General features: G+C 33.6%; 1 protein-coding gene across 3 annotated transcripts in view; it reads left to right on the forward strand.

Annotated features, from left to right (window-relative positions):
• Casd1 (CAS1 domain containing 1) overlaps positions 1 to 14671 on the forward strand; it is an 86104-nt gene that overhangs the window by 44269 nt on the left and 27164 nt on the right. For all 3 annotated transcript variants that reach the window (XM_029558345.1, XM_029558344.1, XM_008822560.3), the window contains 8 exons: positions 1250 to 1672; positions 2669 to 2758; positions 7214 to 7333; positions 8291 to 8447; positions 9825 to 9904; positions 12137 to 12238; positions 13969 to 14109; positions 14588 to 14665. In XM_029558345.1, coding sequence (XP_029414205.1) covers positions 1250 to 1672; positions 2669 to 2758; positions 7214 to 7333; positions 8291 to 8447; positions 9825 to 9904; positions 12137 to 12238; positions 13969 to 14109; positions 14588 to 14665 — 1191 coding nt within the window. The remainder of the gene's footprint in view (positions 1 to 1249; positions 1673 to 2668; positions 2759 to 7213; positions 7334 to 8290; positions 8448 to 9824; positions 9905 to 12136; positions 12239 to 13968; positions 14110 to 14587; positions 14666 to 14671) is intronic.

Here is a 14671-nt window from a genome sequence, read left to right on the forward strand (position 1 = left end):
TGTACACCAAATAACCTCATGAGTATCATGCCATATAGTATTGCCATGTAAGATTTTAGGTAGTGCATGTCTATTTATTATAACAAGAAGCCAGCAAGGAATTCTATAAACTTAAAATGCATTTGTTAGGAAGAACTTAGATTTTAAGGAAAAATAAAATACCGATGTTGCTTGTATTCAGTTCTTGAACTGCTTGTAGCACAACTATGAATGAAGCCTTTCTACCTTTAGGATTGGGTTGCAAAGCCCCATTTTATTAACTACCTTAAGGGTTCATATCAGCCTTTGATTGATAAAATGCCGGGTTCCATTCTTCTCTTACAGAAAGAGTCTATTTGCATGTACATTCCTCTTTATATACATTAACAGGCATTGAAGACTCTGGAAGATAGTTAAGAACCTTATGACAGAATCTGGAGGCTAGGGTCTGTGAGAATGCCAGCCAGGGAACTTCCTGAACTTTGAAGGCTGAATGATAAGATTTTCTAAATATTTGTGTACTTTGACAGCTTAGGCTTAAATCATGTAGAATTCTGCAGATACCTAAGCTGTGAAGTTTTCATGAATCTAGAGTTTGACTCAACCTTCAGCTTGACAAAATCTTGACAGCTTACCTAAAATAAGTTTATTACAATCAAACTATGTTGAAAATTCCACATTTTATTTGGCATTGGAAACCTTAAAATTGTAGTCATAAATTATCTATAAGCTATGAACTAAATAAAAGACATCACAAATATTATTAGCTGCAAATTAGTGATTTTTCAGTAGTAGCTATTTTTCATTCTTTTCTTATCTAAAGATTGAGAGTCCATCTTAACTAATTCTGATTTCTTCAGTTTTGGAAATCTACTAATTATAATATTTTGGTTTTTGACATCTGTGAGTTTCTTTTTAAACCAGTCTATTAGTAGTCATAAAATCCAAGAGCTTTTCATTTGTTTTCTAAAAGAATAGAACCATACCAGTGCATTCCAAGTAATAAGGGTAGATATTGTTTCTTATGTATTATGGGTCACATTTTAAAACAAATGTCTTATTATGTATCTTAGCCCCAGAAAGTTGAGACACCTGAAGTAGCTACAGCAGAATGAGGGAATACCAGGGTCTGAATGAGTGTTTGGGAAAGAGTTGCAAAAACTACAAGAGCATTTGGCCTCTGTGTCAAAAATCTATCAGTATTCACAGAAAACTGAATGTGAAATACATCACTGACAAGCTAATAACCAAATACCTTATTTGTTCACAGAGTGCAATGATTCTCATGAATGTGTATTGCAATAAGATTTTGAAGCCAATAGATGGTTCCTGTTGTCAACCTCAGCCTCCTCTTACCCTTATACAGAAACTAGCTGCCTGTTTTTTCACTCTATCTATTATTGGATATTTAATTTTCTATATAATTCATCGTAATACTCATCGGAAGAATAAACCATGTGCTGATTTGGAAAGTGGAGAGGAAAAGAAAAATATTATCAATACTCCTGTGTCTTCATTAGAAATACTTTTACAGTCTTTCTGCAAACTTGGACTGATTATGGCTTATTTCTATATGTGTGACCGTGCAAATCTGTTTATGAAGGAAAACAAATTTTATACACATTCATCATTTTTTATTCCAATTATCTACATCTTGGTTTTGGGAGTATTTTACAATGAAAATACTAAAGAGGTAAGAAGCATTTTCATAGCTCCTGCCATCTTTTTATCTCATTACAAAAATCGGTATTAAAGAACTACTACCATTTCTTGTTCCAGAATATACAAACAGTATGTACAGATGAGAGCAAAGGGCTTTGGTAGCTAGCTACACTTCACTGTGTAGGTTGTAATCATTGCCTTGCAAACAAGTGTGGAGCAGGTGCAGCAGGTTACAGAGTTGGAAAGTGAGACTGAAAAGATGTCATGACTGGTGTGTTTACTCCCTCAGGCTGGAGAAAAGTAAACCCCTTTAAGTACTAGATAGTTTTTAGCATTGATGTAAAAAATGTAATTTCAGTAAGAAATGCTGCCATAGCAGAAAAATATTTTATATTTATATACTTACCAGTCAGACATGTCCTCTCAAATTAGAACTTACATGATGATATTGCCACTACTTATATTCTGAATTTCCTGATTTGGAAGTGCAGTCATTGCTCAGAATTATTTGTATAACTTCTCTACAGGGGATCTCCTATTTAAATTAACAAATTCTTTTGCAAAAATTAATTCTCATGTGAGTACGATTAATCAGTTGTTCATCTCCAGTGAGAGTATACTAAGAACAATAGACTACTAACAGGGAGCTCTTTCTGTCAATGAAGTATAAGAGAATTGGGAGGTCTTTTTTTTAACTCTGAAATTCTAAAATTTTGTAAAGAAAATTGTAGAATGCCATCTTTAGATCTATAAATACTCCCATCTATCATAGTTTAAATGTCATTTTAATATAAAACTTGAAGGATTGACTGAACTCTTCAAAATCTCATTGTAGTTGTCTTTCAAACTCATATTCTAAATAGTTTTATTATATCTTTTAGCAAAAAAAGAGGCAATTTCCCCCAATCAAGATTCTTTTGACAGAATGTTAGCTTTATATAGTATAAGAAAAATGTTACATACTTAATATTTTCTGTCCAAATAATTACTTCCTGATGGATTTTGAAGCAGATTTTTCTTTATGCAGACTAAAGTATTAAATAGAGAACAAACAGATGAATGGAAAGGCTGGATGCAACTTGTGATTTTGATTTATCACATCTCTGGAGCAAGTACAGTAAGTACTTTGAATCTAAGTTCACAAAATATAGGCGGTAATATTGCTTCAGGGTTTGTTTAGGGGCCCAGGGTTTTTTGTCTTCTCTATCAGAGACCTTTCTTACTTCCCACCCAGTTGGTTTATCTTTTCACTTATCCCCTGAGTCTTTGAAAATTTGATCATTTTAAAAGAAAAATCAAATTTCTTTGAAAAAAGATGAGATAATAACTGATTTTTGTATTTACTTGTTCTTAATATAATAGAAGTAGCTGATTTCTAAGGGTATTATTATCTGATGTCATCTTGTTGAACAGCTAATTTAAAGTTATCAGGAAGCTTTATAAATGACAAAAGGATTTAGAATAGTGTAGTTACTATCAAAAGAAATCAAATTTATATTCTACCTTTCACTGTGTTTTAGAAAGTTTGATTATTTTTACTTTTTGAAAAATTTTAAACTCAGAGGTCTTTTGCCCAGTGTGTAGAGGAGACAGACAGAGGTGGACTTCTGAAGACATGTAGGGTGTGCCCTGCTTAAGAAGCTGCTCCTCCTGCTGTGGAAGACCCTTCCTTTAGTCACCTCCGTGCCTCTGAACTGAGACAAAATCCTTTTTCTTTCCCTTCTTCCTAGGAATTTTATGATCCATGACTACCTTAGATCTGGCAGGGCTAGGAAAACAGATTCTGAGCTGTAAAATTCTACCTATAGAATAGTGAAAACAAACCTTGTGGCTGAGCCACTTGGCACACAAGCTTTTATAATGAAGATACAAACTTACTTGAAAAGATGTTTTAAAATTTAAAGTTAGAAACACATAATTTGTGAAGCATCAAACTGTTTCATATAAACACTATTTGAATTAATGATAGAGATAAGAGTTGAGTGCCTAGAAAGAAATATTTTTAAAATTCCATAGCAGAAATTAAGAATGCAAATGATACTAATATTAGAGGGTTTTCTAAAAATTGAAATCAACATTCTTCCTTATCTATTATTTTCAAAAGTTGTTGAACATCTGATTTTATGTATGTTTTATTTGAAAGCAGAAAGCAAATGAATGAAGTGTATTCCTTTCTGAAATTGTATGGTTATGATATGTGTATTGTGGCAGAAGTGAGATTCCTGTGATCCTTGCAACTGTGTATTTGAGCTGCAGCAGTGGCTCTGAGCAGCTATGGCTCAGCAGAGGCAGTGAAAGACATGGCTGTATTTAGAGCATCAGTCCATAGGTTCTCTAAGACATAGAGAGGGGAATATTGATCCAGAAATACCTCTGACTTATGAGTAAGGATTGAGTTAATTTGGAGAGGGGGAAGTGTTCTGTTTTAAAAACATGCCATTTAGAGACATAATTAATTGCTGACATATTAAAGAGTGATATTTCTATCAAAGAAATTAGGTAGAAAAAATTAATGGCAGATTAAGTTCCTCAATTCAGTGATTCCAGAAAGGAATTAGATAGTAAAAGAATGAAGGCAATTTGGCATTCTATTATAATCATTTACCAGCCCAACATTTAATACATCTTCTTAGACTACCTCCCAATACATTCTCATTTACAATAAAAAAAAAAAAAAAAACTGTGTTCTGGAAGGACATACTTTTCATTAGCAGATCATTTGTAATGATTAATTATGTATGCCTGTTCTATTATACACAATTTTGTTCTTAAAAATTACCTGTATCCCTACTGGGAAAGTATTGTTCATATAGGTCACAAGGTATTTGGGATTCCCTTTGTAGGTAATTGAAAGATTTACCTTAGTAAAAACTTTATCTTCCATGATATTTTAATTTCCTAGTCTTAATGTTTTAAGTAAAATACATCGTTATAGTTTTTTATAGTTTTTATGCTAGAAGGGAAACTGACTTAAACATTCTAGAGAATCATCAAACAGTCCAGGTGATCTGGCAGATTATAATTATTGGCATAAGCATTCTTTGAGTAAGATTTATGTTAAATATACTTGAAATGGTGAAAGTATATAATGTAGATGACTCTCAGTTTCTTTTCTTTCTTTCTTTTTTTTTTTTTTTTTTGAGAGACATGAATAAAGGGTATAGTAAGTGAAATTTTGAGGGAATAGAAAGGAATAGAACCCAAAGTCAGCCCAGGTCTTTAATGAAGCCGAACTTTCAAATAGAATTTCAGTGCTAAAGTTTTATTGAAATCTTGATTCATGAAAGACAAAATAGAAAATAAGAAACTGAAGAGGTGTGAGAATTAAATGATTTGAGGTTCTTCTATTTTAAAATGTAAAATTGTTTTCAGGACTGGGGATCAAATCCATACCTTTGTACATGTTAGGCAAGGACTGTTCCACTAAGCTACTTCTTTAGCCCTTGGTTTTTTGTAATGCAGTCTCACTTAGGGTAGCCTAGGTTGAACTGAGTTCTTGAAACAGGGCCTCACTTAGGGTAGCCTAGGCTAGCCCCAAATTCTGTATCCTGCCTCTCTCTGCCACTGGGGTTATAGACATAAACCAGCATGTCCAGCAGACAAATTTAAGGAGAAACTTAGATTGGATTATATAATAGATACTGTTCTACTTGTATTAAATTTCTTGACCATGATAATGATAATATAGCCACATAAGAAATTATCTTCCTTCCTGTAACATACATGGTAAAATATTTAATACTGTCTACATGTCCTACAAAATACTTTAAAAGTTTTTACCATAGTGTATTTGCCTTTATTGTATGTCTTACAACTTTTCTGTTGGTTTAAAATATCTAACAATAAAAAGTTCGAAGAAATATTACATAAAATTTGTGATAAGCCAACATTGGCAGGAACTTGGAAAATTATTGTGACATTATTTCAGTTTAAGCAAATTTTATTTACTGTTTAAATATAAATAAGCCTAGGGCTGGAGAGATAGCTCAGAGATTAAGAGCACTGAGTGCTCTTGCAGAGGACCTGGGGTCAGTTCCTAGCACCTACATGGTGCCTAACAACCATCCATAACTCCAGTTCCAGGGAATCTGACACCTTCTTCTGTCAGGCATTACATGATACAGATACACTTATACACATGCAGGCAATATACTCATACACATTAAAAAAAAAATAAACAAGCCCAACTTTTCAGTCCCAGTCTTGAAGGAACTTGAAAATATGCTTTATAGAGAGGGGGTTAAAGTAATTGAGAATGGTCAGCCTAGGTTTAGCATCTTTTTTCTAATACAGACAAGGAGAGGCGATACCTCACGCTTGTGACCCCTCTGCTACACTCTCTACTGTGTTAGCCAAGTAGCCACTTACAGTATAGCTAGTTAAAATATATTTATTAAAATTGGATTCATTGTTTTTTTAAATTTTTTAATATTTAAAAATCACTGACAAGACTTCCTTTTACTTCTGTTAGACAGGCTGCTCTTAAAGACCTGAAATTATAGCCTTTACATGTAGTTTCTTTTCAGCTTTTCATGGAAAGGAATTTTATAACAGTGACTGAAAGTGAAATCGACTTCTGTATTAGTCAGGGTATTTTCCAATATTAAAAAAGCTCTTAGACCTTAGTATGATGATGTATACCTAGAATCCCACAGCCAGGAAGCTGAGACAGAGCAGATCACAAGTTTGAGATCAACCTGGGCCACATAGTACATCCCTGTTTCAAAAGGAGGAAAAAACAGACAGATTCTTACAGGAGACCTTGTAGAGTGAGTCAAGAATGGAATCGGCACAGATTTTTATTAGATAGATTATGAGGGTTTTTTTCAGTTACACAGTTCCACTTTTAATGTCTGTGATTCTAATATGGTTATACCCTCATTGAAAAGTCTCATCTAATAATGAAGTAAGACATTTAGAAGAAAAAGCAAATGGTGAAAAACAGTAGATAGAAACTGAGAGACTGAAGTGATAGCTCAGTGGGAAAGAGCACTTGCTGCTCTTCCAGACAACCCAAGTTTGGTTCCCAGCACTCACATTATGCAGTTCAAGATCCCCAGAGGATCCATCTTTCTCTTCTGGCCTCTGTAAATACTCACAAGCATGTGCGCACACACACACACACACACACACACACACACACAAACATATAAGTAGTAAATCTTTTTTTTAAACCCTGTGTTTGATGTATTGATAGATCATTGGCGTATAGTAACTCAGAAGAAGTAGAAATAACTTTTGTCTAGTAGTAAAGATTTAGATTTTGGCTCTGCAGGAGAATAGGATTTGGGGATTTTACAGTGCTGGTGATCCAACCCAAGGCCCTGGACATGCTAGCAAGCTCTTCACCACTGAATTATATCCAGCCCTTAGTATTTTTAGGTAGGCTCTGACTGAAGGTTTGTTTTGTTTTGTTTTTCTAAGCAAATTAGATGTTATAAGTAGTCATTTGGCCATTGCCAGAAAAGTGGGGCTTTGTTTTGTTTTTCATTCATTAGGAAAATATGAATGCCAGAGTAATGCAGGTACCATTCATGTCGTTGCACACTGTCCCTGTTTATGTTGTCAACAGTTCTTGCCTGTGTACATGCACATTCGGGTGCTGGTTGCTGCGTATCTGTTTCAGACCGGGTATGGGCATTTCTCATACTTTTGGATCAAAGGAGACTTTGGAATCCATAGAGTTTGTCAGGTAAAAGTCTATGCAGTCAGTTATTTTCTTTGTCCTTCAATTTGATATGCTTTTCTGTCTGTTAAGAAAATATAAATGTCATTATAAGACCTTGAGCCATTTGAATTTATGAAATACCATCCTAAAGTTATGTTTTTATGTTCAGTGCTTAGTAACTTGAGATTTATTTATTTATTAGTGATGGAAGGAAAATAGAATTTAGGTGCATATGGGAAAAACATTTCTTCTTTACTTTTATAGAAATGTATGGTTACTTGAATTTGATCATGCTTTTCTTTCTAAGAACAGGATTAATACTTATTAACCTTCTGCCCTGTGCTATTCATCTTCCAGACAGGTCTTTCCTTACACACCTTTGCAGCCCTGAGGTATCTTCATGATAATGCATAGGGAACTGAGGCTCAGAGAGGGTCAGTAATCTACTCACTATTTGAGTGGGTACAGACACAGAAATCTGTTCATATTTTCTGTTTTGTTAATCACTTCAAACATATCTGAAATGATTGTTACAAAAGTCACAAAGACATTTTTTAATTTGAGTGATTTTACTTTGGATCTATGACCCCTGTCAATTTAATCCCAAATGGGTAATATCAAACAAGAGATGAAATGGACAATCTTTTCTTGAGGTAATTTAATCTCTGCCTATGAACTATAGCCCTAGGAAGGAGGCTTGTGATCCCCCCGCCCCCACACCCACCCACACATTTTAGCAAGAAAGTTATAGCTTGAGGACAGCTCAAGCTAGCACTTTACTGGAATTTCATTAATATGATAACATAAATATGTTATATTCACCTCTCTATAGTGATTATAGGACAAATGAGCTTTAGGGATTAGTAAAATATACTTGTATGGTGGTTATTTGAGTCTTAAGTGTTATTACTGCGTTAGAGAAAATCTGTCTTTGCTTTCATATACCTGGAATGAAAAACATTTTCTTCTCCTTTTTCATAGGTCTTATTTCGTCTGAATTTCCTGGTTGTGGTGTTATGTATAGTAATGGATCGGCCTTATCAATTCTATTACTTTGTCCCCTTGGTCACCGTGTGGTTCATGGTCATATATGTTACTTTAGCACTGTGGCCACAAATAATCCAAAAAAAAGCAAATGGTAAATATACCTTCTCACTAATGTTAATAAATGTGTTCTTTCAGTATACTAGATTAATTTTAGGTGCTAAAGGCTATTCTTTTTATTAAGAAATGTAGACCATTCAAATTTATGTGTAGTTTAGGCATCTTGTTTTTAAACTGTTTCTAAAATACTACAGCCAAATAGCTCACTGTTGAATATAATTACACTGCAGAATACCAGTTTCCATTTATATTATGTATCTTCACTTTAACAAATGTGGCAGCTTTCAAACTGCCTTGCATGCAACAGAGTGGGGGAAGCAGAAGAGAGAAGGGAAAAGCCAAATGGGGCTTCAGGCTCCTCCTCCATCCTAATATATAAGGAGATTTTGAATAAAAATGCTTTCATATGTGAAAGTTTATCATTTATCTTCTGCACAGTCTTTTACACAATTACCATTTTAATTTGTCTTGCATATAAGGAACTCAAGAACCCATAGGTTGTCATTTCCAAATTTCTCATAGCCTGTTACTGGTTATGTTCAAAGTAAGGTCATAGTCATTTATTGTATGCCCACCCCCTCTCCACTGCATCATTAAAATGAAATCTTCTTTTTTCAAAAAAATTATTTTTGGACATTAAAGTTATATCTGGTGGGGCATGATAGCACATGCAAGAGGCAGAGGCAGGTGGATCTCTGTGAGTTTGAGGCCAGCCTGGTCTACATAGCAAGTTCCAGGCCAGGGCTGCATAGTAAGACCCTGTCTCAAAAAAAAATCAAATGAAGAAACAAACAAAAAGATTCTGCCTTCCCTTAAAATATTAAAATAATTTTTGAGGAAAGTTGAGCTCCAGCCTCTTTTAAACTTCATTAGGATCTTTGGACAGTCTATAGATCTAGTGTACAATTAATTCCTCTATAAAAATTTAGGTTGTTGATCAATATGCATACACTTTGAACCCATAATTTAAAACATGCATATGTTAAAATGTGCCTTATGATTAAATCCCAGGGACGTCATATATTCACTCTGGAACTTTAATGTTTAAGCAGTATCACATAAGTTAATATTTAACATGAGTTTTAGCATTTCATTGAACATGTAATTCTGCTCTTAGTTGAAATGTTCAATAATAAATAGACATAATTGCATCCAAGAGGTACTTAAGTATATCTACAGCAGGTGAACAGCAGGTATGCATTGTAGCTTTATTCTTAGAAATAATTCTCCATTGATTTTTCTTCTGGCCTACATTTGATTTATGCAACCTAGACATATTTTATGTATATCTGTATGTAAGGATTATTATTTTGAGAACTATTCAGCTACAAGTGTGTTAAGTAGAGAGTCCTTAATTAGCTTTCTAATATAGATTTATATTGCTTAGTAAATTCAATATTTTCTCTTTTAGGAAATTGTTTCTGGCATTTTGGCTTACTGTTGAAACTAGCCTTTTTGCTGCTGTGCATATGCTTTTTGGCATATTCTCAGGTTGGTACAGTTTTTTCAGTTTATGTTTTATGATAATTTAACATTCAAGTCTATTAAGGTATGTAAGGATTAGAGCTTTTTCTTAGCTTCTTCTTTGATGACTGTAATGAAAGTGTCATTCTGGTGGTTGACTATGTAGTTCTTTTGAGACCTATCTACTTTTGTTACTACTGTTTTTGTTGTCAGAGCAATTTTAAGCTCTTCCTCTGGCAATTGTTCAAGCTCCATTTTACTTGACTTTGTTCAATCAAACATTTATTGAATGCCTCTTGTGCGGCACTGTTCTAAGCAGAGATCAAAATTCTCTTGACAGAATTTGCAGTTTAGTTTGTGCATTATTCATTGCATCAAACTGTTACTTGATATTTCTATAACTACACAAAGTAAATTTGAGGAAGTTAGTAAAGTGAACTTAGGTGCAGAGGGGTTTGTATACATGTTATACCTTTAACTTAATGAAGATTTGGGACATTTTTGTAGCTCTGACCTTTCGTCTCTGTTTTGATAGTTGAAATTCTCTGTTGATTTAACAGAATGGAAGTCTGCTACCTGCTGGTTAAGTCTATCAGGCAGACATTTTATTTGGGTAGCATCTTACTCATAACAAAATATTTATTTTAGTTTGAATACCTATAGTTTTGACATAAGCTGCAGTCTATTCGTATCGCTGGCAGTTTTGCACTAATCTGTGTCATGTGTAAATGCCCCTTAGGTATATTTGTGTGTGTGATTATGTGAGTGTATGTGAGTGTAATTTAATTCTGAAGAGCATTTTTGGGGGGTAGGCTTTTATATTTATTTTTATACTTAGGAATATTTAAAACATTTCTATTTCTACACAACATCCAGAGTTTGTTATGATATAAATAAGAAAACAACAGGCCAATGCATAAAGAAATAGGTAACAGTGATAACTACTTGATAGTTGCTCATTAAAATACCTGTTCTCACTGGGTACTTTTAAGGAAAGAAACAGAAGCTGGCGATTTAATAGAGGGAATAGTTTGGGGTCAGTGTTTACCCCTGGAGAAACAAAAAGTTCACAGTCCAAGGCAACTATTGTCTTTTTAATAGGTTAGTATTCAGTGAAACTTGTTTACTGATCACATAATAAATAAATTTTAAATGGAATTAAAATTTTAAGTTGCATATGTATATATACATTATATATAGTTATTCTGCATAGTTAATATTTTCATACCTGTTATGGTATGTATCTGCTCATATCTATACACACACATACACACACACACACACACACACACACACACACACACAGCCCAGAGAACTTTATTTTGCAACTCTTGATAAAAGTCAATGGAAAATTTCTAAGGCATAGATTTTTATACATCTCTGTGTTTAATGTGTTGTGTGTATTTTAAGTTCTGTGGTTAAATGGAGACTGCAATATTTTGTTAAAGTAATGAAATTCAAACCTAAGGATTCAGCAGTACCTAAAATATTGTTTTCATATTTTTCTTTAGATTTTTAGAATTAGTTTTTAGTATTTTTTTATGTCGTGGCAGTAGGTCCAGGGGTGGGGCTTTCCTTACTAGAATTTGCCATCACTCTTTAGTCTAGAAATTGAGGGTTTGTCCTCTTTGAAAAACTTCATTAATGTGCAGGAATGCAACCAAGACTTTTGCCCCTTCATTCTCACATTTCCCAGGTTGTCAGATTACTAAGAGGGTGCTATTCACTCACTGGACCAGAGTCAAATCCTTAGTCATAGCATCAAGGATAGTTGATTAGAGTACCAATGCAGAGAGCACTTATAATTCTAATAATTACAGATTATCAAGTGCATTAACAGAAAATAAATTGTATTTTAACCTGAATCATTCTGATACCATATTAACTGAAGTATTTTGTATTTTTGTGAAGTAATTTGTAAATATTTGTTTGTGTACTAGATTAAAACTCTAAAACAGAATAATTTTTTAACTGTTAATTTAGCGTTTTTGCTTGTTTTTTCAAATTTTTGCAGTCTCAATAGCTTTCATGCGAAGGGCAAATAAATTTGCAAAGTTCTAAGTAATCCTTATTGGCCATTGGTAAAATAAATTTATTTTTAAGTGAATTTCAAATGAAGCCATATTTTCAAATTAATTAAACAGAACTTTAAAATTGGCCCTTGTATAATCCTAAGTAAAGAATACTATAGTATATAGTAGAATTATGAAATGAGTATTGGCTTGTATTATCTTAATATTTTCTCTGTTCCTTTTTTAGGGTGCATTTGAGAAGATATTTTCTCTTTGGCCATTATCCAAATGTTTTGAACTGAAAGGAAATGTATATGAATGGTGGTTCAGATGGAGGTTAGACCGCTATGTATGTATTTACTTTATGATATTTTGCTGTCTCAAATTATACTGTTGGAAAATTATTTGAACTCTTGTCTATTTGTGTTTAGTTTTAGCAAAGAAACATGTTGATTTAATAATTCAGAGCAGTGCCCACACATTCTTTTTCTCTTTACAACAGGAAGTGAGGATGCTTGCCTATCTTTATCAGCAGGAAAATATTTTTGAATAGTGTCTATAAAATAGTTTCTGACTTAACAATTTAATTTATAGGTGATTCACATATGCATGCTTCTACCATTCAGCTCAATCTTTTATTGAGTTTTGTTGTTTCAGATGTTGGTGTTGTAAAGTATATGTTAGAGAAAGAAGAAATACCCTGGGCTGCTAAGCCTTTACAGACTAACCTAAAATCTAAGACTTCTGTTATAAGAGGGTATTAAGCTATGCAGTGTGGATTCTGTGGTGGTTATATGCAGAGAAGCAGCAGCAACATATTGGATCATTCTGTGTACTTCACCTTAAATAGCTCATATAATTTGGCTAAGAAAATGTAAAGTATCTGGCAGAACATTTAGAAAATAAGACTAAGTCAGTACTGATTTCCTCTTATTCTTCCATTCTTGATTCACCTCTTTTCTTTCAGTGTGTTTTCTTAGTAACTATTCTGTGACATTCTGGTTTCTAACATTTGTGTATTTTCTGGTATACTTTAATGTATTTTCAAACCACACATGAATCAAAAGCCTTTGCTAAAGTGTCATTAGAGTCATCTGCAGTGATGTGCTTGTCTTAATCTGTTTGGGCCACTCAAGTAGAATAGCATGGCCTGTTTGGCTCCTGAACAAAACATTTCTCACAGTTCCAGAGGCTGGGAAATCTAAGCTCATGGTGCCAGCAGATTCAGTGTTTGGTGAGGGCCTACTTCCTGGATCATAGACAGCCATGTTCTCGTGTGCAAGAGACTAGGAAGCTCTCTGGGGTCTCTTTTGTAAGGCATTAATCCCATTTATAAAGTTTCCAAACTCATGACCCTATCACTTCCCAGATACTCTATGTACAAACTGTCTCTGTCACTTTAGAAATTAGGTTGAAACATTGGGGAGTTTTTTGAGGCTGGGGAGGGGGCAATTGGGGGACACAAATATTCAGTCCATTGCTCAGTCCATTGCAGTGATAAATCACATTGTCTGTATTGATTTATGTATTTTTTTAAAAGAGAAAATTTATGTGCTTTCTGCTCTGCCATATTATATGTTATATATTACATATATACATATTATATATTATATACATGTATATAGTTTCCTGCTTAAAAATATTATTTGGTGATAGTATTTGATTTGATAAAGGATTCTATAAAATGTGTCTTATCATTGGGAATATTTAGAAGAGTTTATCATGTTTAAATTGTTGAAGCAGGGTAGCTCAGCAGAGGAGTTGGTATTTAGCATATACAAGGTCCTGAGTTCAGTCTCCAACACTGGAAAAAATAAATTGTCCTTGTTCCCTGGCTAGCTGCTGTGTGGACTTAGGGAACCAGCTTTACCTCATTCTGTCGGGGAGATGTTTGCTTGTCCCATTGATGCTTTGTAATAACCACTACCTTTATTTCACCGTTCAGAGTTTTGGTCTTGAAATTTAATCTCTTCATAGCAACTCCAAAGCATCTAACCTGCTTATTTATATTCACACAGTTTTCAGTAACCATTTTAAGAAGGAACTCTGTAAAACAAGTTTTCTGTTGGTTGTTTTCAGGTAGTCTTCCATGGAATGCTGTTTGCTTTCTTTTATCTGGCTTTGCAGAAACGCCAAGTGCTTTCTGAAGGAAAGGGTGAACCTCTGTTTTCAAACAAAATTTCAAATTTTCTATTGTTTATTTCAGTAGTTTCTTTCTTGGTAAGTTTCAAAATCTAACTTCTAATTTTTCAAATCTTTAAATGATATCGAAAGTTAACCTTAAAACAAAAAAGTGCAATGAATTACTTTTAATAAATAATTACCTCTAAATTCTTTTTTATTGTATTTGTTTCATTGATAGAATGCATATATAAATTAAGTATGAAGGATAACTGAGAATAGGAATTTTAAACGTTACAATCAATTTGGGAAATTATACTGTGTAGTATTTAATGTGAAGAGCCAGCATTGTCTCGTGATCACTGTTTCCAGAAAAGCCCACATCTCTGTTCCTGTCTCTGCTTTCTTGTTTGGATGCTAATCCTGCTAAAACAAGTGATGAACAAAACGAACTAAGCTTTTTATATAGCATAGTGAACTATAATGTCATAAAACAGAAAACTACTGCAGCATTCTATTTTATGAGCGTGGAAGATTTGCCTGTTTTTGTGAACTGATCTGTACTTTCTTGTTTTAGACCTATTCCATCTGGGCTAGCAGTTGTAAAAACAAAGCTGAGTGTAATGAGCTCCACCCATCTGTTTCTGTGGTTCAGGTAATT

This window comes from Nannospalax galili, unplaced genomic scaffold (genome assembly GCF_000622305.1).
Source record: "Nannospalax galili isolate Female #2095 unplaced genomic scaffold, S.galili_v1.0 scaffold85, whole genome shotgun sequence".
Classification (NCBI taxonomy): Eukaryota; Metazoa; Chordata; class Mammalia; order Rodentia; family Spalacidae; genus Nannospalax; species Nannospalax galili.